The 27,478-nt window shown below is 42.0% G+C and overlaps 1 protein-coding gene across 1 annotated transcript in view; it reads right to left on the reverse strand.

Moving 5' to 3' along the window:
- The window catches only part of GRAP2 (GRB2 related adaptor protein 2), a 204,678-nt gene that overhangs the window by 97,149 nt on the left and 80,051 nt on the right, over positions 1–27,478 (reverse strand). Inside the window, exon 2 of the mRNA XM_075832317.1 lies at positions 21,560–21,651. Coding sequence (XP_075688432.1) covers positions 21,560–21,651 — 92 coding nt within the window. The remainder of the gene's footprint in view (positions 1–21,559; positions 21,652–27,478) is intronic.

Genomic DNA, 27,478 nt, shown 5'->3' on the forward strand with positions numbered 1-27,478 from the left:
CCCTTCTTATGATGGTCGAGTATCTTCGATATTGTGCTTTCTGTGAACATTTAGGTCATGGCTGACCGTCCATCCTCGTTTAACATTGTCACTGACAATGTTCAAGGCCTCAATTCACCGACTAAAGGGCGCAATGCTTTCCAAACATATAAGTCCTTGCATTGTCATGTTGTGTTTTTACAAGAACTTAATTTCTCCATTAGCTCTTGTCCTAAATTTATGCATAATCATTATCCTTTGTATTATCTAGCAGTTGCTGCAGATGAGAAGAGAGGAGTGGGCATCTTTTTCAAAATAAATCTTCCCTTCACACATCCAACCACGGTGGCAGATCCTGAGGGCAGGTATTTGCTCGTGAATGGTACACTACAGGATACTCAGGTCACGTTCATCTCTTATTACAGACCAAACGAGGGCCAAATCAGGTTTTTTTTAATGCCATGTTTAGACACTTACTTCCTTATCTCCTTGGTAAAGTGTTTTTGGGCGGGAATTCTAATGTAGCATTGGATCACCTCCTTGACAAAATGATCACAAGTCCCTCCTTTCTTTGCCCCTGATAAACAGGGGTTACAATTAGCCAAACTCTTACACTCCAATGATTTTGTTGATGCCTGGAGATCTGCTAATCTCTCCACCAGGGATTATACCTTTTATTCTCATGCCCATTGGTTTTACTCTCGTATAGACCATCTATTCCTTCCATCTCAGCTCTTAAATAGTCTACTTCATGCCAAAATACATCCCATTTCGTGGTCAAATCATGATTTGGTGTTGTTTACACTGGATTGCTTCTGGCTTAAAACTAGGTCTAGCTCATGGCGCTTGAATGAGTCCCTTCTGACAAACCCCCAAATATTCAAAGAAATTACAACAGAACTTGAACAGTATTTCCAATTTAACTGTGCGGCTGACACTTCCCCGGCAATTAACTGGGAGGCCCACAAAGCTACCCTTAGAGGGAAACTTATTCAGTTTGCCTCACGTCTAAAAAGAACCAGAGACCAAACTCTTAAAGGTAAGGAAGCTACTTACTTAGCTTTAGTTAGACAACAGAAGGCGGACACTAACCTTGATTTGCAGTCTAAAATTGAGGATGCCCGTACTGAGCTTAATATATGCCTTACAACTATAGCAGAACGTCACATCCGATAGACGCAATACCGGTTTTTTTGCCCAAAGTGACAAACCCGGTATCCTCGTAGCTCAGAAACTTGCTCCATTGTCTCGTAATTTTATAGTCTCTAAACTTAGGCTAGCGAATGGTAATCTCACGCAGCACCCTAAAGAAGTTCTCAATAGTTTCTTTTCATTCTTTTCCTCCCTGTATAAATCCCCTCCCCAGCTAGATGAAGTGAAAGCTGATACATTATTTAAGGATATCTCTTTGCCCGTATTATCAGACCCCCACAGAGATAATATGGAGGCCCCTATATCGACTCAGGAAGTTCTGGCTGCGATTAAATCCCACATACCAGCTAAATCCCCAGAACCAGATGGGTTCTCTAATCTCTATTATAAAAAAATTGCGGATGTTTTGGCCCCTCACCTGGTCCTCCTATTTAACGCTTTCAGGGATGGTAGTCCTCCTGGACCTGAAGCTCTCAGGGCGTACATTTCCGTGATCCCAAAGCCAGTTAAGGACCCCTCCTCTTGTCAAAATTAGAGGCCAATATCACTAATTAATGTTGACATGAAGATCCTCACTAAAATCTTGGCTACGAGACTCAATGCCTTTCTAGAACAATACATTCACCCTGATCAGGTGGGTTTCATTCCAAACACACTAGCGGCTGATCAGACTAGAAGGATCATTGATCTTATATTCCTTGTTCGTTCACACTGGGATGAATCACGGAAGACGGGAGCACTATGCCTGTCACTGGATTTGAATAAGGCTTTAGATTCTCTGACCTGGGACTACTTATTTTTTGTCCTGAAGCGTTGGGGGTTTGTAGATACATTTCATACCCTTTTGAGAAGCCTATATTCGGCTCCATCTGCCCAGGTAATAATCAAGGGATTCTTTTCAGACCGTATAACTATAGGCCAGGGAACGAGACAGGGGTGCCCTCTACCTATTCTTTTTGTCTTGCCAATTGAGCCCCAGGCTCACCTGATCAGGATGAATAATGATATAAAAGGGGTTGAGGTCAGGGGTCAGACACATAAGTGTGCACTTTATGCGGAGGACATCTTACTGGTTTTGTCGTCGTCCCCTTACTTCCCTCCCGAATCTCTATCACGTCTAAGACCAATTTTCCCAAATCTCTGGATTAAAAGTCAACCATGATAAGTCTGAGGTTTTGAACATCAGCATTCCACATTCCATGGCCAAGTTGATACAATTGAACTGTGAGCTGAGATGGAGGGAAGACAAAATCTTCCATCTGTGGGTTCATCTTACTCCTTGCTATTCCACCCTTTTTTGCACAAATTTCCTCCTCAAACAAAAATTTAAAACAGACCTGTTGCACTGGGCTTCTATGCCTCTTTCCTCATTCGGTAGGATAGCAGCTGTTAAGATGACGGTTCTTCCCAGAATATTATACTTCTTCCGCACTTTTTCAATAGATGTCCCTGCCCCCTATTTAAAAGACCTTCAAAGGCTTATATTGTCCTTCGTTTGGGGTCCTAAACGATGTAGAGTCCCAAAAAAGTGCTCTATATGCTCCTAAAGCATCCGGGGGTTTGGGTTTACTGAATCTCACCAAATACTACTATGCTGCTCTTTTGACACCTTTAGTCTCACTCCATAGTATAAGTAACCAAACATGTTGGATTTCCATAGAACAGGCAGCTACTCCTGATGTTCCTATAGACCAGTTGTTATGGCTGAAGTCCAAGCACTGACCACCTGTGTTATGTCCACTCCTCTCTTCTTCCTTTGCACTTGGGATAAATTGAGTCATCTGTTCCCTGTTCCGTGCACACACCTGCAGCCAGATTATTTGCTAATCCTATTTTTGCTCCTGGAATGCAACTGTCAGCGTTTCAATGGTGGCTGGATAAAAATCCAAAAGTCCAAATACCGAATTGGAATATTTTGTGATAGACTAGGCGTAAAACCCTGTCATTTTTACCAGTCCATCCACTAAATGCTGGACTCTGAGATTTTTCATTTTCACCAGATTCACCATTTTATATTTTCATTTAACCCCTTAAGGACGCAGCCTAGTTTTGGCCTTAAGGCTCAGAGCCCATTTTTCAAATCTGACATATTTCACTTTATGTGGTAATAACGTCGGAATGCTTAAACCTACCCAAGCGATTCTGAGATTGTTTTCTCGTGACACATTGGGCTTCATGTTCGTGGTAAAATTTGGTCGATATATTCAGTGTTTATTGGTGAAAAATTGCAAAATTTAGAGAAAATTTTGAAAAAATTGAATTTTTCAGAATTTAAATGCATCTGCTTGTAAAACAGACGGTTATACCACCCAAAATAGTTACTAGTTCACATTTCCCATATGTCTACTTTAGATTGGCATCGTTTTTTGAACATTCTTTTATTTTTCTTGGACGTTACAAGGCTTAGAACATAAACAGCAATTTCTCATATTTTTAAGAAAATTTCAAAAGCCTTTTTTTTAAGGTACCTCTTGAGTTCTGAAGTGGCTTTGTGGGGCCTATGTATTAGAAACCCTGATAAAACACCCCATTTTAAAAACTAGACCCCTCAAAGTATTCAAAACAGCAGTTATAAAGTTTTTTAACTCTTCAGGCATTTCACAGGAATTAAAGCAAAGTGGAGGTGAAATTTGCAAATTTCATTTTTCTTGCTGAATTTCAATTTTATTCATTTTTTTTTCTGTAACAAAGAAGGTTTTACCAGAGAAACACTACTATATATGTATTGTCCAGATTCTGCCGTTTTTAGAAATGTCTCACATGTGGCCCTACTGCGCTCGTGGACTAAAAGACAAGCCCTAGAAGCAAAGAAGCACCTAGTGCATTTTGAGTCCTCTTTTTTATTAGAATATATTTTAGGCAGCATGCCAGGTTTGAAGAGGTGTTGAGGTGTCAAAACAGTAGGAATCCCCCAATAGTGACCCCATTTTGTAAACTACACCCCTCAAGGAATTCATTTAGGGTTGTTGTTACCATTTTGACCGCACATTTTTTTCACAGCACGTATTTGAATTGGGCTCTGAAATGAAAAAAATTTCATTTTTTCCAATAAAATGTCATTTGTGATCAAAATTTCTTATTTTCACAGGGAACAAAATACCCCATTTTGTTGCCCAATTTGTCCTTAGTGTGGCAGTACCCCATTTGTGGTGATAAACTGCCGTTTGGGCCCATGGGAGGGCTCAGAAGGAAAGGAGCGCTATATGTTTGTTGGAGTCCAGATTTTGTTGGATTGGTTTTCGGGTGCCATGTCGCATTTGCAGAGCCTCAGAGGTATCAAAGCAATGGAAACCCACCAAAAGTGACCCCATTTTGGAAACTACACCCCTCAAGGAATTCATTTATGGTTGTTGTTAGCATTTTGACCGCACAGTTTTTTCACAGCACCTATTTCAATTGGGCTGTGACATTAAAAAAATGTCATTTTTTCCAATAAGATGTAATTTTTTACCTAAATTTCTTATTTTCACAGGGAACAAAATACTCAATTTTGTTGCCCAATTTCTCCTGAGTGCATCAATACCCCATTTGTGGCAATAAACTGCCGTTTGGGCCCATGGGAGGCCTCAGAAGGGAAGGAGCGCTGTGTGTTCTTTGGAGTACAGATTTTGTTGGATTGGTTTTCGGGTGCCATGTCACATTTGCAGAGCCCCAGAGGTATCAAAGCAATGGAAACCCACCAGAAGTGACCCCATTTTGGAAACTACACCCCTCAAGGAATTCATTTATGGGTAATGTGACCATTTAGACCCCATAGTTTCTTCACAGAACTTATTTGAATTGGGCTGGGAATGAAAACAAAATTATTTTTGTCAAATAATATGTAGTTTTGGCTGAAAATTTCTTATTTTCACAAGAAACAAAATACCCCATTCTGTTGCACAATTTGTTCTGAGGGCCGCAATACCCCATTTGTTGTGATAAACTGCCGTTTGGGCCCATGGGAGGGCTCAGAAGGAAAGGAACACCATTTGGCCTACTCGGGATTTTCTAGTGCGAAGTCATGTATGCAGAAGCCCCTGAGGTACCAGTACAGTTGAAACCCGCAAGAAGTGACCCCGTTTTAAAAACTACACCCTTAAGGCATTCATTTAGAGGTGTAGTGAGCATTTTGACCGGAGACCTACACCCCATAAACTGTAATGTGGGTTCTCCCGGGTATGGCAATACCCTACATGTGGCTGTTATCAGCTGCCTGGACACACAGCAGGGCCCAGAGGGGAAAGACGAGGGGGGATAAGCTGTGCGGAGTGCATCAGGGTAAGTAAAATTGGGGTAAATTATAAACCAAGGGATGTATGATAAATTTTAAAACACTTTCATACAGAGCTCTGGTTATTCGGGACACGTGTCACATTGATATATTGTGTCATCCCTTATCGCCCTCTTATAGCAGACTTTGCACCTCTTTTGACTTTTTCCCTTCTTGCCAGTTTGGGGAACTTCCCCTGGAAAGTGTTGCCGCCCTGGTACGATGCGTGTGGCCCCGCTTCCAGAACTACTGGGTGCCCCCCCTTCTTGGTCACTAAAGATTAGGTTCTTGATAATCACCTCTTGAAATTCCAGGAAAGTTCCCGTCTGGCCTGCACATCGACGTAGCACGTACGCATTGTACAATGCCATCTGTATGATGTGCCCGGCCAGCTTCTTATACCACACCGCATGGCGCTGTAGGGCTTCAGGGCTTGATCTTACAAGTCCATCACTCCCATGTACCTATTGTAGTCCAGGATGCAGTCTGGTTTGGGGGTGGCCTTTCCTTCATATATCCTAAACCTGTAGGTATACCCTGATGCACTCTCACAGCTTATACATCTTCACGCCATACCTTGCCCTCTTACCCGGCAGGTACTCGCGGAATTGAACCCTCCCTTTAAAATGTACCAGGGACACATCAATAGAAATACACTTCTCGGGGGTGTATGCTTGGGAAAACCGGGCACTGGAACGGTCTAATAGCGGTCTCCGTTTAGACAAACGGTCAAAACTGGGGTAATCTCGGGGTGGGCACGGCTCATTATCAGTATAATGTAAGAAGCGAAGTATTGCCTCATTTATTAATTTTTTTAGGTTCCAGTTCAGTTCTGAAGTTGCTTTGAGGGGCCCATATATTAGAAACCCCTATCAAATACCTCATTTTAGAAACTAGACCCCTCAAAGTATTCACAACAGCATGTAGAAAGTTTATGAACCCTTTAGGTGTTTCACAAAAATTTAGAGCAAAGTAGAGGTGAAATTTACATTTTTTTTTTGTCAGAAAATCCTCTTTATACCATTTTTTTTATAACACAAAAGGATTTATCAGTGAAACGCAACTTAATACGTATTGCCCAGATTCTGCAGTTTAGAGAAATATCCCACATGTGGCCCTTGGGCGGTAATGGACTGAAGCACCGGCCTCCGAAGCAAAGGAGCACCCAGTGGATTTTGAGGCCTCTTTTTTATTAGGCGCCATGTCCGGTTTGAAGAGGTCTTGTGGTGCCAAAACATTGGGAACCCCCCAAAAGTGACCCCAATTTGGAAACTAGACCCCTTGAGGAATCCATTGTAGTTTTCTTGGGGTGCATGCGGCTTTTTGATCAGTTTTTATTCTATTTTTAGGTGGCGTGGTGACTAAAAAACAGCAATTCTACTATTGTTTTTGTATACTTTTTTTTTTACAGCGTTCACCGTGCGCTATAAATGACATATTCACTTTATTCTGCGGGGCGATACGATTACGGCGATACCAGATGTTTATAGTTTTTTTTTATGTCTTATGGCGTTTGCACAATAAAATACGTTTTGTAAACAATCATTCACTTTTTGTGTTACCTTATTCTAAGAGCCATAACGTTTTTATTTTTCAATCAATAAAGCCGTGCGAGGACTTATTTTTTGCGTAACGAACTGTAGTTTTGATCAGTACCATTTTTAGGTGCATGCGACTTTTTGATCTCTTTTTATTCCATTTTTTGGGAGGTGAAGTGACCAAAGAATTGTGATTGTGGTTCGGTTTATTATTATTTTATTTTACGGCGTTCACCGTGCGGGATAAATAATGAAATAATTTTGTAGTTCAGGCCGTTACGGACGCGGCGATACCAATTATGTATAGTTTATTTGTTTGTTTATATATTTTTATTAATAATAAAGGACTGATAAGGGAAAAGGGGGGATTTTTACTTTTATTACTTTTAAATCTTTTATTTTCTAATTTTTACACATCTTTTTTTAACTTTTTTTTCACTTTATTACTTTGTCCCACTAGGGGACATGAGGGCAGGAGGCTCTGATCGCTATTCTAATACACTGCACTACATGCGTAGTGCAGTGTATTAGAACTGTCAGCTACTCACTGACAGCAAGCATAGTGGGTCCTGACGTTGTCAGGACCCACTAGGCTTCCGTCTATGGCATAGCCGGACGCCATTGTTTGGTGTCCGGTTGCCATAGTCACCATCGCCGGCCGCTATCGCGTAGCAGGCCGGCGATGGCAGCTTGACCCCTAAAAAGCCGCGATCTCTATAGAACGCGGCTTTTAAGGGGTTAATCAGCGGGGACACAGCGATCGGTCCCCGCTGTAGGAGCTGTGACAGCTGCTGAACAAGACAGCAGCGTCACAGCTCCTGTATGTGTCGGGAGGACGGCCGAAACGGCCGTTACTCCCGAGACGTACTATTACGGCATGGAGCGCTAACGATACAGCTGCCATGACGTAATAGTACGTCAAGGAGCGGGAAGGGGTTAAACATACTTTGGTTCTGCACAATAATTTGGTATTTGAGAATTTATGTTTGAATAATTCTAGTGGTCATCATCTCTTGTCTAACATTTACTCATTTTTGGTTTCTCTGTCAGACAGGCTGTCATATATGTCTATGTGGGAGAGTAATTTACACACATCCTTTACTGTTAGGGAATGGCAGTATATGGCAGAACGTACTGCGAAAATTTCTATTAACGCTTCGCTGGTCAAAGCCAATTATAAAGTATTCTTACGATGGTATCTAGTTCCCTCTAGACTGGCTAAGATGTTCCCTTCTCACTCGTTTTCTTTCTTCAGACACTGTGGATGTGTGGGAGACCCTCTGCATATATGGTGAAGTTGGCCGAAGGTACGCTTTTTTGGCGACGAATCTTTAATATACTATATTCTATAACTCAGATTAACTTGAAATTGTCCCCTTCACAGGCATTACTTAGTGAGACTATCCTTGGACTGTCTAAGGCCTCTCATAAATTTGCATCCTTTCTTTTCCTGGCAGCCAAAATTGTTAGGCTTGGTTCACACGACCATGTTACGTCCGTAATAGACGGACGTATTTCGTCCACAAGTCCCGGACTGAACACACTGCAGGGAGCCGGGCTCCTAGCATCATAGTTATGTACGATGCTAGGAGTCCCTGCCTCTCAGTGGAACTACTGTCCCGTACTGAAAACATGATTACAGTACGGGACAGTTGTCCTGCAGCGAGGCAGGGACTCCTAGCATCGTACATAAGTATGATGCTAGGAGCCCGGCTCCCTGCACTGTGTTCGGTCCGGGACTTCCGGCCGAAATACGTTCCATCCATTACGGACATAACATGGTCGTGTGAACCCAGCCTTACAGCTACATCCTGGAAAAGTCCTGTGATTCCTCTTCATCTGGTTAAGACTAAACTGAATTGGATCATGGTCAATGATCGTTTACGCTGTATGGTCTCAGATAAAGAGGAGCTCTTCCTTTAAGTTTGGCAGCCATGGCTCAGATACCTTGGGATGATCTCTTAGGTTAATTTTGCCTGGAAGACATTTGACCCTCATTTTCCTGTCTTTCCCCCCTTTTTCCCTCTTTCCCTCCCTCCCTTTTATTCCTTCCTTATTTTTTTTTTCTCCCCCCTTTTCGATATATGGCAATATTTGGAATATATTTGTCTGTTACGATTCTATTTACGGGGAATGCCCCTGACTGTTATTTGCATTGTTTGATGTACAGTTTGCCTTTTCTTGAAAACCTACAATAAAAATTATTGAAACACAAATTGCTAAGCATTGTCCAGCTCCATTTTTGAAGACATTGTACAAATGGTAGCTGTCTGAAGCTAAAGAACACATCAAAAGGCTAAGGGATTGTCCACACACAACGGAATTGCTGCAGAAAATTTCCTGCGTTTTTTACGGCAGAAAATGGTGTGTATTTTGCTGCATTTTACTGAATGCGGGGAGATGGTGACATCTCCTCTGAAAAACGCAGCAATTCTGCACACTTTCCACAGCAGGAAGGGACATGCTGCACACCTAAAAATACGCACTGCAGGTCAATTTCTGCTCTGAATTTTTACATAGCATGTGGATGAGATTTGTTAAATCTCATCTGCTATGTTGCTACTGTATTCTGTTGCGTTTTTTCAGACTGAAATTCCGGCCGGAAAAAACACGGCAATTCTGCAGCATGTGGATGAGCCCTAAGAATGATGAAAGTCAAGAGGCCTGTGGTGAATGACTTATCAGTTGACAGGTTCACACGGCGTGTGTATTTCACGCGGTCTTTAGTAAACTTTATGAACCAAAAAACGCGTAAAAAACCGCTTGATTAAGCTTCCCATTTACATCAATGGTAAAGCGCACTTTTAGTACATATAATGCGCTTTTTTATGCGAGCGTTGTTAAAAAGCGCATTGCGTAAAAAAGACTATAGGATTCCCATTGACCATAGTCAATGGGAGTCCTAAATATGTGCCAAAAAAATGCAACACGCGAAAAATGCCTGCATTTTAAAAAGGGAGACGACAGAAGTCTGCTGTAGGTACGGTATTTTTTTTTCATATTACTAACTTAATTGTTTGGTTTTTTTGTAGGTTCCGCTGGACTGTTTGGAATACGATGATCTACGTTTTTTTTTATATGAAATTGTTACCAAGGGTCCTGTAGGGGAGTTTTTATTTCAATAAAAAAATATTTTGTAAGGGTGTATTCACACAGTGCGGTTTTGACTCGTTTTCAACATGTGGCTGAAAACCGCATAAAAAAAATTGCCGGAAAAACGCATGCATTTTTCGATGTTTTTTTCGGCCATGGGGGAAAACCTTGGCAAAACCAGACTGTGTGTATACACTCTTAGGCCCTGTTCACACAGTTTTTTGCAGGCAGAAAAAAAATCAGTCAGAATTCCTTCAGGAATTTTGGGGTAGATTTTGAACTGCCTGCCCTTTTTTGTCCACGGTTTTCGGTGCGGTTTTTGCCCACGGACATTAAATTAAATGCAAGGACCGCGGGCAAAAAATGGCACAAAAAACGCTTAGAAACGAGCGCCATGGGTTTTTTCTGCCTCCCATTAATTTCAATAGGAGGTCAGAGGCGGAAGCTGCGCCAAGAAAGGACACGCTGTTTTTTCCCTGCGAGGGGCCAAATCCGCCCGGGAAGAAGACTCCTCTGCATCACAATGAAATCAATGCGGTGCAATTTCGGGGGTTTTATGGCGCTCATTCCAATGTGGTTTCTGCGCCATAAATCTCTGTGTGAACAGGGAGTTATGTCTCAGTTTTTTAATACTTTATTAGCACCTTAGTAATGGCAATTGTCTGTTTGGCGATGTCCATTACTAAAGCAGGGCTTAGTCCTAGCCAATAAAAAGGCTAGCACTAACCCCCCTTTTATTACCCCAGTACCCACCGCCACCAGGGGTATCGGGAAGAGCCGGGTATAATCCGGTACCCGACCATCTGTAGCGATGGTCGGGCACCGGGGTGGCTGCAGGCTGGTATTATGAGGCTGGGAAGGGCCAAAAAGAGTGGTCCTTCCCACACTGGTAATGCTAGGCTGCTGTGTTGTTTCTGGCTGGTTATGAAAATGGGGGGACCCCTGTCATTTTAATCAATAATTTATTGTTTTTTTTAAAACCGATGTGGGTACCCCCCGATTTTTCATAACCTGCCAGATACAATGATGCAGCAGCAGTCTAGCATTACAAGGGTGGGAAGGGCCACGGTTTTTGGCCCTTCCCAGCTTCATAATACCAGCCTGTGGCCGCCTCCCAGTGCCCGACCATCACTACAGGTGGTCAGGTACTGGATTGTACCTGGCTCTTCCCGAAACCCCTGGTGGAGGTGGGTACCGGGGTAATAATGGGGGGTTAGTACTAGCCTTTTTACTGGTTAAAACTAAGCCCCGCCTAAGTAATGGACGCTGTCAAACAGACAACTGCCATTAATAAAGTATTAAAAAAAAAAAACACTGAGACATAAGAAAATATTTTTTTATTGAAATAAAAACTCCCCCAAACAACCCTCTTTCACCATTTTATTTATTTAAAAAGACAAAATAAAACAAAAGAGTAGATCATCGCAGTAGTCCAACCAATCTACGATGTAGTCCAATAAGTGCAGCAGGACATGCAAAAAAAAAAAGTTAGTAATATGAAAAATATAAATACTTATACTTACCTGCAGCAGACGTCTGTCTTCCCCCTGCACCGTAAAAGAAACTAGAGGTCTATGAACTGGGACGGAAACTGGAGATGCAGCGGAAATATTAATAGTTATTAATAATTCTGGCGCATCATGGAGCTCCCCCCACACAAGCAGCTGCTCCAGAAAAACAAACCACACCACCCCACAACGTACCGCCACACACGCACATACCCTGCCACACACACACGTACCCCCCAGCCTAGAACTGTACCACATATCAAGATAGATAAATAGATCGATAGATCGATAGATAGATAGATAGATAGATAGATAGATAGATAGATAGATAGATAGATAGATAGATAGATAGATAGATAGATAAGGAAAAAAAAAAGTATTTTATTATTACTATTCTCCCTCTCCTGACAGCCTGCCAGGAAAGGGAGAAGTTGCGAGGGCGGGGGGCGCACCACTCCCACCACAAACATGCAAAGAAAACACACACACTTACCTGCAGTGCAGCCGGTCTCCAAAATGGTGCCGGCTTTCCCCCTATATACCAGCTTCTATGCCGGTCGCTCTGAACTGCGCATGCGCAGTACAGAGCTAGACGGCAGAAGCAGAGGACATGCGAACCGGAGCCGTTCGTATGTCCTATGGCCTGTAGCTATCATGAACAGGCACATACACCGTGTTCCAAATTATTATGCACATTGGATTTAAGTGTCATAAACATTTAATTATTAATTTTTCAATTAAACTCATGGATGGTATTGTGTCTTAGGGCTCTTTGGATCATTGTAATCAATCTCAGACTCCTCTGGTAATTAGTTTGCCAGGTGTGCCCAATCAAAGGAAAACTACTTAAGAACGACGTTCCACATTATTAAGCAGGCCACAGGTTTCAAGCAATATGGGAAAGAAAAAGGATCTCTCTGCTGCCGAAAAGCGTGAAATAGTGCAATACCTTGGACAAGGTATGAAAACATTGGATATTTCAAGAAAACTTAAGCGTGATCATCGTACTGTGAAAAGATTTGTGGCTGATTCAGAGCACAGACAGGTTCGTTCAGATAATGGTATAATGAGGAAGGTTTCTGCCAGATAAATTAATAGGATTAGGAGAGTAGCTGCCAAAATGCCATTGCAAAGCAGCAAACAGGTATTTGAAGCCGCTGATGCCTCTGGAGTCCCGCGAACCTCAAGGTGTAGGATCCTCCAGAGGTTTGCAAGTGTACATAAAGCTATTATTCGGCCAACCCTAAACAATGCTCACAAGCAGAAACGGTTGCAGTGGGCTCAGAAATACATGAAGACTAATTTTCAAACCGTGTTGTTTACTGATGAGTGCCGTGCAACCCTGGATGGTCCAGATGGATGGAGTAGTGGATGGTTGGTGAATGGCCACCATGTCCCAACAAGGCTGCGACGTCAGCAAGGAGGTGGCGGAGTCATGTTTTGGGCTGGAATCATGGGGAGAGAGCTGGTAGGCCCCTTTAGGGTCCCTGACGGTGTGAAAATGACCTCCGCAAAGTAGGTAGAGTTTATGACTGACCACTTTCTTCCGTGGTACAAAAAGAAGAACCATGCCTTCCATAGCAAAATTATCTTCATGCATGACAATGCACCATCTCCTGCTGCAAAGAATACCTCTGTGTCATTGGCTGCTATGGGCATAAAAGGAGAGAAACTCATGGTGTGGCCCCCATGTTCCCCTGACCTCAACCCTATTGAGAACCTTTGGAGCATCCTCAAGCAAAATATCTATGAGGGTGGGAGGCAGTTCACATCAAAACAGAAACTCTGGGAGGCTATTCTGACATCCTGCAAAGATATTCAAGGAGAAACTGTCCAAATACTCACAAATTCAATGGATGCAAGAATTGTGAAGGTGATATCAAAGAAGGGGTCCTATGTTAACATGTAACTTGGCCTGTTAAGTTTTTTTTGATTGAAAGAGCTTTTGATTTCTGTAAATATGACCTCCTGATGCTGCAAATTCAACAAATTACCATTTTAGTTCTCTTTACAACCTTTAAAATGTTTTGATATCTCTTGTGCATAATAATTTGAAACAGTGCATTTTGAGTTTTTTACTTCTAAAATAAAATCTGTTATCATTAGGAGATTTGTTCAATAAAATTAGCATTATACTCCAACGGTTGATGGCTTGAAGATTATACTGACTGTCATTTGCATCGACTATTTAGGAAAATCAGCGAAAAATAACATTTGCATAATAATTTCAAACGCGGTGTACACAGATGAAATAAAAAATCTCAGCCTCCAGTTAAGTAAAAGAGTTGAAAAAAAAAATTTACATTTTCGACAAAAAATAAATTAATAAAGTAAATATACAATTTTATTGAATAAAAACACAAACTAATAAAAAAATCATGACATCTTTCCTTTAAGGGAATTGAGTTTGATAATTAATAGGCCGTTATATCTCCTCTTAGACTTTTGTATTAGGGTCAGTGCCACAGGATTGAGGATGCCTGATGTACCAATATTTAAGAAGGGTAAGAAGCTGGAACCTTGTAAGTACCGTCCGGGACCTAAAGAGGATGGTGTGGACCCACTGTGTTCCCATCAGATTTGGCGTGGGTCTGAACCGCGGAGCGGAGTCTAAGGGATAACTAGGTGTTCACTCTTTAACTTTCGTACGGAGATGTGGACTTGGCCGCTAGTGTTCCAAGGTCGCTACCTCCAGAGTAGTCTGTGTTGGCAATGGCCAACGTGGGCAGGTGAGGTACAATAACAACAGACACTACGCAGGGTTCGGTATTAGCAGTGGCGTAACTACCGCCGTAGCAGCCGTAGCCCGCCGATGGCTTCTATGGCAGCCGGGGGCCTAACAACGGCCCACAGGTTTGCCTGTAGTGGATGCCTGATAGGCCATGCCTGAGGCATGACCTAGCAGGTGCCTGTCAGTTTTACACGGACAGGGAATAATACGCTGCAATACAGAAGTATTGCAGTGTATTATAAAAATGATCAGAAGATCGCATAGAGAAGTCTGCTAGTGGGACTAAAAATAAAGTTATCAAAAAGTTTAATATAGTTAATAATAAATAAATAAATAAAAATCCCCCCCAAAAAATGAAAATCCCACCGTTTTCTTCATAAAATACTTTAATATGAATAAAATATATATTTTTTAAACATTACACATATTTGGTATTACTGTGTCTGTAACGACCCCACCTATAAAGCTATTATGTTATTTAACCCGCATGGTGAACGCCGGAAAAAAAGAGAAAAAAAAAAACAATGTCAGAATTGCTGTTTTCTGTTCATCCTGCTTTCAAAAAAATGTATAAAAAGTGATCAAAAAGTAGCATGAACTCCAAAATAGTGGTTGTCCTGCAAAAAACAAGCCCTCAAACAGTTGCATCGGCGTAAAAATAAAACAATTATTTCTCTTAAAACATGGCAACACAAAAACAAATAATTTTGAAGAAAAATTGTTTTTACTGTGTAAAAGTAGTATAACACGCAAAATCAATATACGTTTGGTATCTCCACAATCATAATGACCCACTGAATAAAGTTATTATGTTATTTATACCCCACAGTAAACGGCGTAAATCTAAGACGCAAAAAAGAGTGGCAAAATATATGTTTCCTGGTCGTCCTACGCAGTAGCACAGAAACCAATGGCTTAGTACCCCACTGCTGGTAGGACAGGTGACAAGAAACAATTAAATAATAAATTAACTAGACTATATGTAGGGACCTAAGCCCCACCCCCTGTGTCTTTTTTCCTACCGTTGGTGATGACAGGTGATATGGTGGTTCTGTTTCCTAAAGGTGGTTGTTCCCCTTTTCCCAGGTCCATTTCCTGGGAGGGAGAAGCTTTGCTGAACTTCTTGCCAGTAGTGGCATCCAGGAGTTTATTTTCCTCATTTTCTTTACCTCGTCCGTTGTTTTTAGTGTTCACAGCACAAGCTGTAGGACCTGCTTGCTGTAACGCGATTAGCCAGTAAGATTTCTGGGGGTGGAGCTCAGTGACATCAGCAGCCCTCCTCTAGCTGGATCTAGTCTCGTTCATGGGCGCTGCCATCTTTTTGGTGGTTGCGCTCCTGATTGGTTGTTACTCCACTCCTGTTGCCGGTCAGGGGGCGGAGCTAGAGACTGCGCTCTGCAATCAATTTATATGCAGGGATTAAAAGAGCTTCAAGTAAGGACAGTCTTTAGGTGTCTCTCCCCTGTTTCTTGGGTAGGGCGTTTTTTTCTTCCATAAGAAGTTCCTACTAAAGAAGGGGAGTTATCAAACCAGTGGGTACTTCCCACTGGGAGGGGTCCTTTGTTTCCTGCAGTATTTAAAGGCCCAGTCTGATCAGTTAGTTGCCTGTGAAGAATCTCCTCATAGGCTGCAGAGTTGTCTGCTGGCCCTTTTAAAGTAAGTTGCAAAGGAGAAGTTTTCTCTCTTCAGTTACACTTGGGATCATTATTATATTTATGTGTTTTTGTTATCAGATGTCCAGTCAAGGTTCTGAGGGCTCAAGAAGATATGAGCGAAGAAACGGAAAAGTGTCTTCTAAGAGAAGGAACTTAATTTGTAATACCTGTGATACTCCCTTAAATGACGGTTGTCAAGAGAAATTATGCAGAGATTGTCTGCTAAGGCAAAGTGGTGGGACTGCCATATCGAGAGACATGCAAGCTTTCATTAGAAAATGTGTAACCGAATCCATAAAAGAACTAGGATCTGCTCAATCTCAGACGTCATATAATCGTAGGCTTAGCCCTAAGACAAGGACCTTCAGGGAGGATGCGTCTCTGTTGTCTTATGGAGACCTACAAGTACTGGATGAAGTATATACATCAGCCTCAGAGGGAGAGGAAGATCCCTCTAGAAAAGATAAACAGGCTGATTCGGGCAGTCAGGGCAGATGAGCCGGAGATACCCTCAGAGGAGCTAGAAGTACAGAGAAAACCTAAAGCTTTTGCTATAGATGACTCAGCTAAACAATTTATGAAGAGAGAGTGGATCACCCCAGATAGAGCTCCAGTAATAAATAAAAGATTCAAGTTAATGTTCCCTATTGAGGAGGATCAGAGTAGAGAGTGGGAAAGCTCTCCTAAAGTTGATGTAGCTGTGGCAAAATTGTCCACCCGTACCCTAGTGCCGGTGGATGACGGAGCAAGCCTTAGAGAGCCCCTTGATCGTAAAGCCAACTCAGCTATTAGGAAGTCATATGATTCTGCAGTGGCACAGTCTAAAGTAGAAATTGCTCGTTCAGCGGTAAATAAGAGTCTTAAGAGTTGGCTAGCTCAGTTGCAGGATGACATTCAGGAAGGAGTCCAGAGGGATGAGCTCTTGAGGGTTTTTAGGTATATGTCTTTAGCTGCAGAATTTCTTAGTGATGACTCTAGTCAGTTGTTAAGGTTAGCAGCCACAAATATGGCTTTATCTGTGGCAAGCCGAAGGGCCATATGGCTCAAGCCTTGGGTTGCAGACTGGAAGTCCAAAAACGCATTATGTGCAATGGAATATAAGCCTGGGAGGCTATTTGGAGAGGAGTTAGACAAACTCATGGAAAAACTCTCAGATAGGAAGGCGAAGTCTCTCCTGTTTTTTCAGAGACCTAGAAGAAGATTTGCCCGTAGAGGGTCCTCGTCAGCGATAGGTTCTAGGAACCTCAGAGAAAATTTTCATTTTGAGGAAAGAGGCTCGACTTCCCAAAGGGGAACTTTTCGTAGATCACGGGGAAGAGGAAGGTCTAATCAATCCTTCTCTTCCTACAACTTCTGATGCCAACCTTCTGCTGGTGGGGGGAAGACTTCTAGCTTTCGCTTCAGTTTGGCAGGATCAAGGCTTAGATCCCTGGATAGTGCGAGTTATGTCAGAGGGTTATACAATAGATTTTCAATTTCCTCCACAGCCAAAGTTTCAAGTCACAGCTTTCCCCTCAGACCACCAGGCAAGGGAAGCTCTCAGAACATCTATCAGAGAATTTATCCACAAAGTAGTACTGGAAGAAATTCCACTAGCTTCAAGAGGCAAGGGGTTTATTTCCCCCTATTCCTGGTTCCAAAACCATATGCGAAGTTTCGGGTCATTTTAGACCTGAGATACCTAAATACCTTTGTAAGGAAACAAAAGTTTCATATTGGAAACCATAAGATCTGCAACAGCCTTATTAGAGGAAGGAGACTTTGTGGCGACACTGGATTTAATGGAAGCGTTTCTTCATATACCCATAAGAATATCTTGCAGGAAATTTTTAAGGGTGACATTCCCTGAAAAGGGTGTGATGAAACACTTCCAGTTTACATGCCTTCCGTTCGGCCTATCTTCAGCCCCTTGGATCTTTACAAAGGTGGTAGCTGCCATTATGGTGAGTCTAAGAATAAAAGGTATAACGATAGTTCCATATTTAGACGAGTAGCTCTTGATAGCCAAGTCAGCAAGTCTGATGTAGAGTCACCTTCAGGAGTTGATATAATTTTTGATTAACCTAGGTTGGCTTGTAAATAGGACAAAATCCACTTTAATTCCTGCCGGTTTCTAGGATTCATCCTCGATACCAAAAGTATGACAGTTGCCCTCTCGGAGGAGAGACGTCACAATTTAACTACCCATGTTGCAGAATTGACGCTTATCAAGGTGGTTTCATTTCGCAAGGTGATGAAGACTCTAGCACTGATGGCTTCAGCAATAGAAGCCATCAGATTGGCCAGAGGGCACATGAGGGATCTCCAACAGAATTTGCTATCTCAATGGAACAGATCCACAGAGTCTCCAGAGGAGTGCATGGTGATTCCTTCTACCACCAGAGAGGCTATAGAATGGTGGCTGAGCTGGGTGAATGGAAAGTCAATAAAGTCACCGAGGTCAACGATTTTAACAACCGATGCTTCAGGGACTGGATGGGGAGCCCACATAATGGGTCAGAGCATGCAGGGACATTGGACCCCCCAACAACAAAGCGTATCTTCAAATCTAAAGGAGCTGTTAGCAGTCTCAAACGCCTTAAGGCATTTCCAGCCCTTATTAGAAGGCAAGGCCGTGAAGATTCAATCAGACAATATCGTGACTGTCAGCACCAGATTCGTCCTTTTACAGAAAGAGAGAGCGCGGATCATGAGATGGGCAGAGGTCCATGTACAGGATCTAGTGGCAATCCACATCAGAGGAGTCAACAATATATGGGCAGACAGACTCAGTCGTCATCAAGCCATTCCAGGGGAGTGGGAATTGAACCCAGACGTTTTCAACCAGATAATCTGGAGAATGGGGAATCCAGTGATAGATCTGATGGCGACTCGTGCCAACAAGAAAAGCCAAGATTTCTACTCCCTATTTCGTCACGACAGACCAATGGCACTAGATGCCTTCTCAATCAAATGGACCTTCAGGTTGGCTTATGTCTTCCCCCCATTCCAATGATTATGAGAGTGTTAACAAAGATCCGAGACCAGTCCTCAATGATAGCAATCACACCTTGGTGGCCAAAACGGGTATGGTTTCCCAGGCTAATTCAGATGTCCAGGGGAAATTTCTGGGAACTACCTCACCGCCCAAACATGTTGATACAGGAGAATCCATACTGTCCAAATATCAAAATGCTCAGACTGACAGCCTGGAAATTGACAGGCCCATATTAAATGAGCTTGGACTCCAAGCCTCTGTTATAGAGACCTTGATGCAGTCCAGAGGATGTGCAACTACCAAGATCTACAAGAGAGTAGTGGAAACTTTCAAAAGATGGGTGTTTAATCAGGGGAAGACTGAACAGGAACCTTCAGTGTCGAATATCCTTTCCTTTCTCCAGGCTGGATTTGACCAGGGGTTAAAACCAGGCTCTCTGGCAGTCCAAATATCAGCTTTGTTAGCCTGGTCAGAAAAGACTTGGGCTAAAGAATCGCTGGTGAAGAGATTCATGACAGCAACGAGGAGGCTCAGACCAAGGGTCTTAGAGACATATCCTACATGGAACCTTCCATTGGAGTTAAGAGCACTTACAGGCCCTCCCCTTTGAGCCCTTACAAGATTTGGATCTAAAGATGCTTACATACAGGTATTATTTTTTTACTACAATTACATCCGCAAAAATAATAAGCGACATCCAGGGCCTGACATGTAGAGAACCATATATTTGTTTTTCTCCAGTAAGAGTGGTTCTGAGAACTCTACCAACCTTTCACCCGAAGGTACCGCCAATGGTGAATATTAATCAGGAAATATGTTTACCATCATTTTTGATAAAAGAATCAGAGGCTTCAGCACAGAATCTTCACGCACTGGACGTAGGAAGAGCGCTACAACATTATCTTGAAAGGACTAGGTCCTTTAGGAAGGTGGATAATCTGTTTGTCATGTTCCTTCCAAGGAAGAAAGGATTTAAAGCATCCAAAGCTACGTTAGCCAGATGGCTAAGAGAGACTATTATCTTTTGTTATAAATTAGGAAAAGAACCGCCTCCTGAAAAAGTTTGTGCTCATTCAATGCGTGCTATGGCAGGTTCGTGGGCGGAAAGAGGAAGGTTTCCATTGGAGAGAATCTGTTCACCAGCTTCTTGGTCTCAACCGAACACCTTCATGAAGCACTATAGACTGGACATTAGGGCTTCAGAGGACGTAGCCTTTGGACGTACAGTTTTGTCTTCAATTTGCCCACCCGTATAATCTTGCTATATCCCAATTGTTTCGGTGCTGCTACGTAGGACGACCAGGAAAAGAAGGAATTATACTTATGCTATTATTCTTTCCTGTAGTCCAAGCAGCAGCACAGCATTGTTGTTCCCTCCCATTAAAATCTTTTGTTGATCTGTATTTCTGGTATACTTTTTAAGAGACACAGGATGGTGGGGCTTAGGTCCCTACATATAGTCTAGTTAATTGATTATTTTATTGTTTCTTGTCATCTGTCCTACCAGCAGTGGGGTATTAACCCATTGGTTTCTGTGCTGCTGCTTGGACTAGAGGAAAGAAGAATAGCGTAAGTATAATTCCTTCTTTTTTTTCTATTCCCCCCCAAAACGTTAATCAATAAATTATATGTACCCCAAAATGATGCTATTAAAAAATACAACTTGTCCCGCAAAAAAGAAGGCCTTATACAGCTATGTTGACGCAAAAATAAAAAAGTTATAGCTCTTGGAATGCGAGGATGGAAAAATGTAAAAAATAGCTTAGTCATTAAGGTTTAAAATAGGCTTGTCATTAAGGGTTAAAACCATATGGTGAAACATTATTTTTTTCTGTTTTTAATGTTTTTTTTTGCAGATTTTTTAAAATTCTATTTTCTGTACACAATTATGGGGCAGCCATCTTGCTGGAGTCAACAGAATTTAGAGACATGCTTACCAGTGGTCACATTGACCATAGGAAACAATAGTCTGTAGCTGACCCATTGTCTTCCATGGGCGAGCTTTCTAGGCATGCTCCTTGAGCTGCGCAGAGGTCACTGTGTATCAAGGGGAGGAGGGGAGCTGTGACTGTCAAATATTGTCAATGGTGGAACTTGTGTTGCCTTTCGTTGCAATCCTGCCGGTGATGATAATGAGATGACTGCTGAGAAGTGATCTCTACAGAACAGGAAGTGTCAGTCTATTGTGAGGCTCAGCGGGCAAAATTTAAATTGCAAGATTTTAGGATTATTTTTAAAATAGATAATGACATTGAAGGAAATGAAAAAAAAAAACACCAGAGTCATAAAAATATATTTGACACAAAAATTTTGACTGGATTTATACATCGTGTATTTGTTGCAGATTTTGGTTCCAATTTTTTATGCAGACTTTTGAACCAAAGCCAGAAGTGGATCCAGAAGGAAGGAGAAGTACCTTTTAAAACCATTACTGGCGTGGCTAAAAAAAATCTGCAACAAAATCTGTGACAAATATACGCGATGTGTGAATCCAGCTTAATGCAATAGGTGATTTTCTGATGACACATTCCCTTTAAGATGAAACTTTATTAGGAAATCAGTAGGTATGCAGTTTTCATAAATCCCCATATTTGCAGTAAAGCGTAAACTTGTATTCATTTTTGGCTTTGTGTACACGTGTGTGTGTGTATATTTACTCATAAAAACTACAAACCTTGGGGTTTGCTTGTCCACATAGTTTTTTGGAACATATCCTTCATTGCCCCTTAGTTCTGCCTTATACCAGTTATCATCTACCCCAAGGATCTGTTGAGAGAAAGAAAAAATATCATCAGACATCTTTCTTCTAATCTGCATATGGGAAATAATGCATCTAAAATTGTTGGGCACCGTTTATCAATGAATTATAAGCAATAAAATAAAAATAACCCAAAATTGTTTTTAAATGACATAAATAATAAGAAACATAAACTGAAAGTTTGGGCCCTCTCAGAAATAATCTGGGTTTAATAGTGGAGGCATATGAGAAAAAGACCAATGTATTGTACGCCTTCTCTACTGTATTTATACAGGAAAATCCAATGACAGTTGACATAATTATGGATAACTAAATTCCTTATTAGAGGTCACCTGCTTATGCCAGCAAGAAGTACTACGCTGCCTTAAAAAGTAGACAAATTACCAGGTCTAAATGGCATACACCCCTGAGTTCTGCAGGAATTAAGTACTGTGATAGACTACTATTTTTAGTATTCAAGGATTCTATAATGACTGGGTCTTTTCTACAGGACTGGGGCATAGCAAATGTAATGCCAATTTTCAAAAATGGGTCTAAAAGTGAGCCAGGAAACTATAGGCCTATAAGTTTACCCACCATTGTGAATAAAATATTTGAAGGTTTTCTAAGAGATGCAATCCTGGAGTATTTTAATGAGAATAAACGTATAACTCCATATCAGCATGGGTTTATGAGTGATTGGTCTTGTCAAACTAATCTGATTAGCTTCTATAAGGAAGTAAGTTGCAGACAGGATCTGGGTAATGTTGTAGGCCTTTCAAAGGCGTCCTATACTGTGCCACATAAAAGGTTGGTGCATAAAAAGAGAATGCTGGGACTAGGGAAAAATATGTGTAATTGGGTAAGTACCTGGCTCAGTGATAGAAAGCAGAGGGTTTTTCTTAATGGTACATCCTCAGATTGGGACACTGTTACCAGTGGGGTTCCACAGGGGTCAGAATTGGGCTCTCTTCTTTTTAATATGTTTATTAATGACCTAATACAATATTACATGGGGATTTAGGGAAGGCGGGGGCGGACAAATGGCAAATTTAGTGTGCGGGTTTGCACTTGGGCTGAGGAAACAAGTTCTATCATTATGTATTAAATAGTAACATACTGAGCAAAACTGCCACTGAAATAGACGTGGGGATATTGGTGGACAGTAAATTAAAATTTAACAACCAGTGTCAGGCCGCTGCTGCCAAGGCAAATAAAATCATGGTATGTGTAACGTCCCTGGACGCTGACCACGAACTCCTCCCATCCTATTGACGCCCTTCTCTCCAGAGATGTCTGCACATGCGGCAGTCCTGTTCCACAGCCACCACTAGGGTGCGCTTGCGAGCTCAATCCAGCCTTAAGGAGCCAGAGCGCACACATGTGTGAGATTAAGCTGATTACTCCCAAATCACCCTGGGCTATAAGAAGGGCTCTGCCCCTCCCTGCATTGCCTGAGCTTTGTTGTCGTTACCCCAGTCTGTCTTTGCAAATGGTGTCCTAAGTGTTTTCCATTTTCCAGTGTTTCCGGTTCCTACTACCTGTAACCTGTATCCTGTGCTGCGCTGAGTACCACACCTGTCCTGCTACACCACGCCTGGTGCTTGCCTGCTGCCTAGTCCCAGCCGAGCCTGTCTTGTTACTGTCTGAGCTACCACAGGTACACCTATACGAACTATAGACTGTGATCTGTGTCCTGTTGGCCAGCTGCCATACCGTTAAGGCGGTACGGCCCAGTGGGTCCACGTACCCAACGTGACAGCATGCATCAAAAGAGGCATAGATGCACATAACAAGAAAGTTTTTTTGTTTCTTTACAAATCACAAGTCAGACCACACATGGAATATTGTGTACAATTTTAGGCAATTTTTGTATAAGAAGGACATAGCTGAACTAGAGCAGTTGTATATAGAGGTTACCAATGTTGAGGTTAGTCAGTTTAGAAAAAAGAAGCCTTAAGAGCGATCTAATTACAATGTATAAATATAAGAATGGACTGTACAGGGATAATTATGTTTTTCATATCTAGGCCTGTAATTATGACAAGGAGGCATCCTCTACATAAAGAAGAAATAAGACTTCACTACCATCATAGATGGGTATTCTTTACTGTAAGAGCAGTGAGACTATAATATAGTACTCCCTGCAACAGGATGTTGTAATGGTTGACTCATTAAACAAGCCTTTCTTGAAAAATATAATATGTCAAGTTATGGGTACTAGTTTCTGGAGATACGACGTTGATCAAGGAATCTATTCTGGTTGCCATATTTGGAGTCGGAAAGGATTTTTTCCCCCCTAATATGGGGCAATTGGCATCAGCTTCATAGGGGTTTTGGCATTCCCCTGGATCAACACGGTAGAATTTTAGTTTGACTTGATGGACCTGTGTCTTTTTTAACCTACTTAACTATGCAACTTATAATGAGGCTGCATGTTCTGAGACTTGCTATGTACATAAATAAAATAATAATACTATTCCCTAGAAGGAAGTTATTTTATGAACTAAATTATATACTTCTGTTTTTTCAACTACGAGATCAGTCTACATTTAAGAGGATTTTTCAAATGGGGAAAATAATCTCTTGTATCCAAAATTTTTTAGAAAGTAGGAATTGCTGTTAGTTATCTTATGTAACTATTTGTGCTGTAATTTTCAAAATGCAAGGTTCATTTCTGCTTCTTAGTGTCCTTTTGTAGTGTGTTTTTGGCCGCTTTAATAATTTTCCACAATGGCCAGATGAGAATTTTCAAAAATTCCACTTACACAAAACGGTCAAAAACTGTATGGTTTCCTGGGCGCACTGTGATTTTTTTAAAACTGCAGCAAGCCCTAGATGTTTCGGTTTTGTCACGGATTTGCCAAGTTTTTTCCTCATTGCTTTAATGAGACAAAACCACAGCTGTGAAAACTTCATGTAAAAACAGCAATATAGCAATCCTATGTCCATAGACTAACATATGTAAAAGTACAATACCCTATCTGTTACATATCTCTTTACTTATTCACAGGGGGGTAAACAAACAGGTTTCACATTATCCTTGGTGATCACAAAAGTTGTGTATATATGTATACAAAATTATATATATTTATTTGCATTGTGCACAGAGAAATAAGGATTTGATCCCTTTGGCAAACAAGACTTAATACTTGGTGGCAAAACCCTTGTTGGCAAGCACAGCAGTCAGACGTTTTTTGTAGTTGATGATGAGGTTTGCACACATGTTAGATGGCATTTTGGCCCACTCCTCTTTGCAGATCATCTGTAAATCATTAAGATTTCGAGGCTGTCGCTTGGCAACTCGGATCTTCAGCTCCCTCCATAAGTTTTTGATGGGATTAAGGTCTGGAGACTGGCTAGGCCACTCCATGACCTTAATGTGCTTCTTTTTGAGCCACTCCTTTGTTGCCTTGGCTGTATGTTTTGGGTAATTTTCGTGCAGGAAGACCCAGCCACGAGCCATTTTTAATGTCCTGGTGGAGGGAAGGAGGTTGTCACTCAGGATTTGACGGTACATGGCTCCATCCATTCTCCCATTGATGCGGTGAAGTAGTCCTGTGCCCTTAGCAGAGAAACACCCCCAAAACATAATGTTTCCACCTCCATGCTTGACAGTGGGGACGGTGTTCTTTGGGTCATAGGCAGCATTTCTCTTCCTCCAAAAACGGCGAGTTGAGTTAATGCCAAAGAGCTCAATTTTAGTCTCATCTGACCACAGCACCTTCTCCCAATCACTCTCAGAATCATCCAGATGTTCATTTGCAAACTTCAGACGGGCCTGTACATGTGCCTTCTTGAGCAGGGGGACCTTGCGGGCACTGCAGGATTTTAATCCATTACGGCGTAATGTGTTACCAATGGTTTTCTTGGTGACTGTGGTCCCAGCTGCCTTGAGATCATTAACAAGTTCCCCCCGTGTAGTTTTCGGCTGAGCTCTCACCTTCCTCAGGATCAAGGATACCCCACGAGGTGAGATTTTGCATGGAGCCCCAGATCGATGTCGATTGACAGTCATTTTGTATGTCTTCCATTTTCTTACTATTGCACCAACAGTTGTCTCCTTCTCACCCAGCATCTTACTTATGGTTTTGTAGCCCATTCCAGCCTTGTGCAGGTCTATGATCTTGTCCCTGACATCCTTAGAAAGCTCTTTGGTCTTGCCCATGTTGTAGAGGTTAGAGTCAGACTGATTAATTGAGTCTGTGGACAGGAGTCTTTTATACAGGTGACCATGTAAGACAGCTGTCTTTAATGCAGGCACCAAGTTGATTTGGAGCGTGTAACTGGTCTGGAGGAGGCTGAACTCTTAATGGTTGGTAGGGGATCAAATACTTATTTCTCTGTGCACAATGCAAATAAATATATATAATTTTGACAATGTGATTTTCTTTTTTTTTTTTAATATAATCTATCTCTCACTGGTAAAATTAACCTAGCCTAAAAATTCTAGACTGTTCATGACTTTGACAGTGGGCAAACTTACAAAATCAGCAAGGGATCAAATACTTATTTCCTCCACTGTACATATTCTTGGGGATAGTAGGAACCACTATTAAACTAATTAAACTCACCCAGGGCTGAATGGGAGGAGTGAAAGATCAAAAAATGGACTCTATGAGGAGGGAACCTACGCTGCACATACACCCAGAACTGGGACTAAACCTTCAAATTCTTGGGGATGGTGTAGCGTCCATGGCCGCAGACCGTTGGCTTTACTCACCACCCGGCGGCCAAAAACCATTGATTTGTGAGCGCTGGCTCGTATCTCCTTCCCAGGAGACGCCAGAGCTCACTTACGCTTAAGTCCGCTGTGTCCCGCAGGGTGCGCGCACGCTCGTGCCCGGACTTAAAGGGTCAGCACGCGCACAAGGGAAATCATCATCAACTGGCCCATGATTTTCTGTACTATAAGAAGGGCCCTGCCCCTTTGCTCATTGCCTGAGCGTTGTTAGTATTCCCAAGTCAGTCTTGCAAATGGTCCCTTAGTTTTATCCTGTTCCTGTTGTTACCCATGCCCTGTTACCTGTATCGTGTATCCCGTGCTGTGTTCTTGTACCTGAGCCTGTTAGTGTTGGAGCCGTATCCTATTGCACCTGCTGTCGTCTTCCACGTCCAGTGTCATCTGCCACGTCCAGTGTTACGTTCCACGTCTGGCGCAACCTGCTGCAGCTGCTATCATCCGCCACGTCTGGCGTAACCTGCATCACCGCCCATCTCCATCTGTGCTGAAGCCTCGGCCACTGCCTGGACTATTCAGGTACCCTAGTGCAGGACTTTGTATTGCTTGGGTGCTCTGTTGTTTGGCCAGCTGCCTCCCCGCTACGGCGGTGCGGCCCAGTGGGTCCACATACCCACAGACTGTGACAGATGGTAGGAACCAGCATTAAAGATGTATAATATTTATATATTGTTCTGTTCATTAGTTTTAATTTCTGTGTTGTCTACACAGAAATATCCAGCAAAGAAATAGCGAGGACTAAAGATATTTATATTTTGGCATATTCTTGCAATTTGGTAAGCATTGACAGGGTAATGTTTTATGGAGTTTGGCAGATTTCTGCCGAGGGCTGCAGTTGGCTAAAACAAAGGCCCTACAGTACGGATGTTTCCTGTCCAATCTTTTTATTACCCATAGAAATAAGTGCTACAGGAGCTAACTTGCTGCTTATCCACTTGATCCAGTGAAATAAAATGTTTAGTAAAGCTGAATGTACATATTAATGAGGGAATCAGGATTGATAACTATTGAGTAAACTTTAAAGCTAGCCATTGCCGAGGAAAAATAAGAAAGCTAATATATAAATACCAAAGTGGAAATGATGATCAAGAATTTAGAAAAGTGATAAGGTATTA

This window comes from Rhinoderma darwinii, chromosome 7 (assembly GCF_050947455.1).
Source record: "Rhinoderma darwinii isolate aRhiDar2 chromosome 7, aRhiDar2.hap1, whole genome shotgun sequence".
Lineage (NCBI taxonomy): Eukaryota > Metazoa > Chordata > Amphibia > Anura > Rhinodermatidae > Rhinoderma > Rhinoderma darwinii.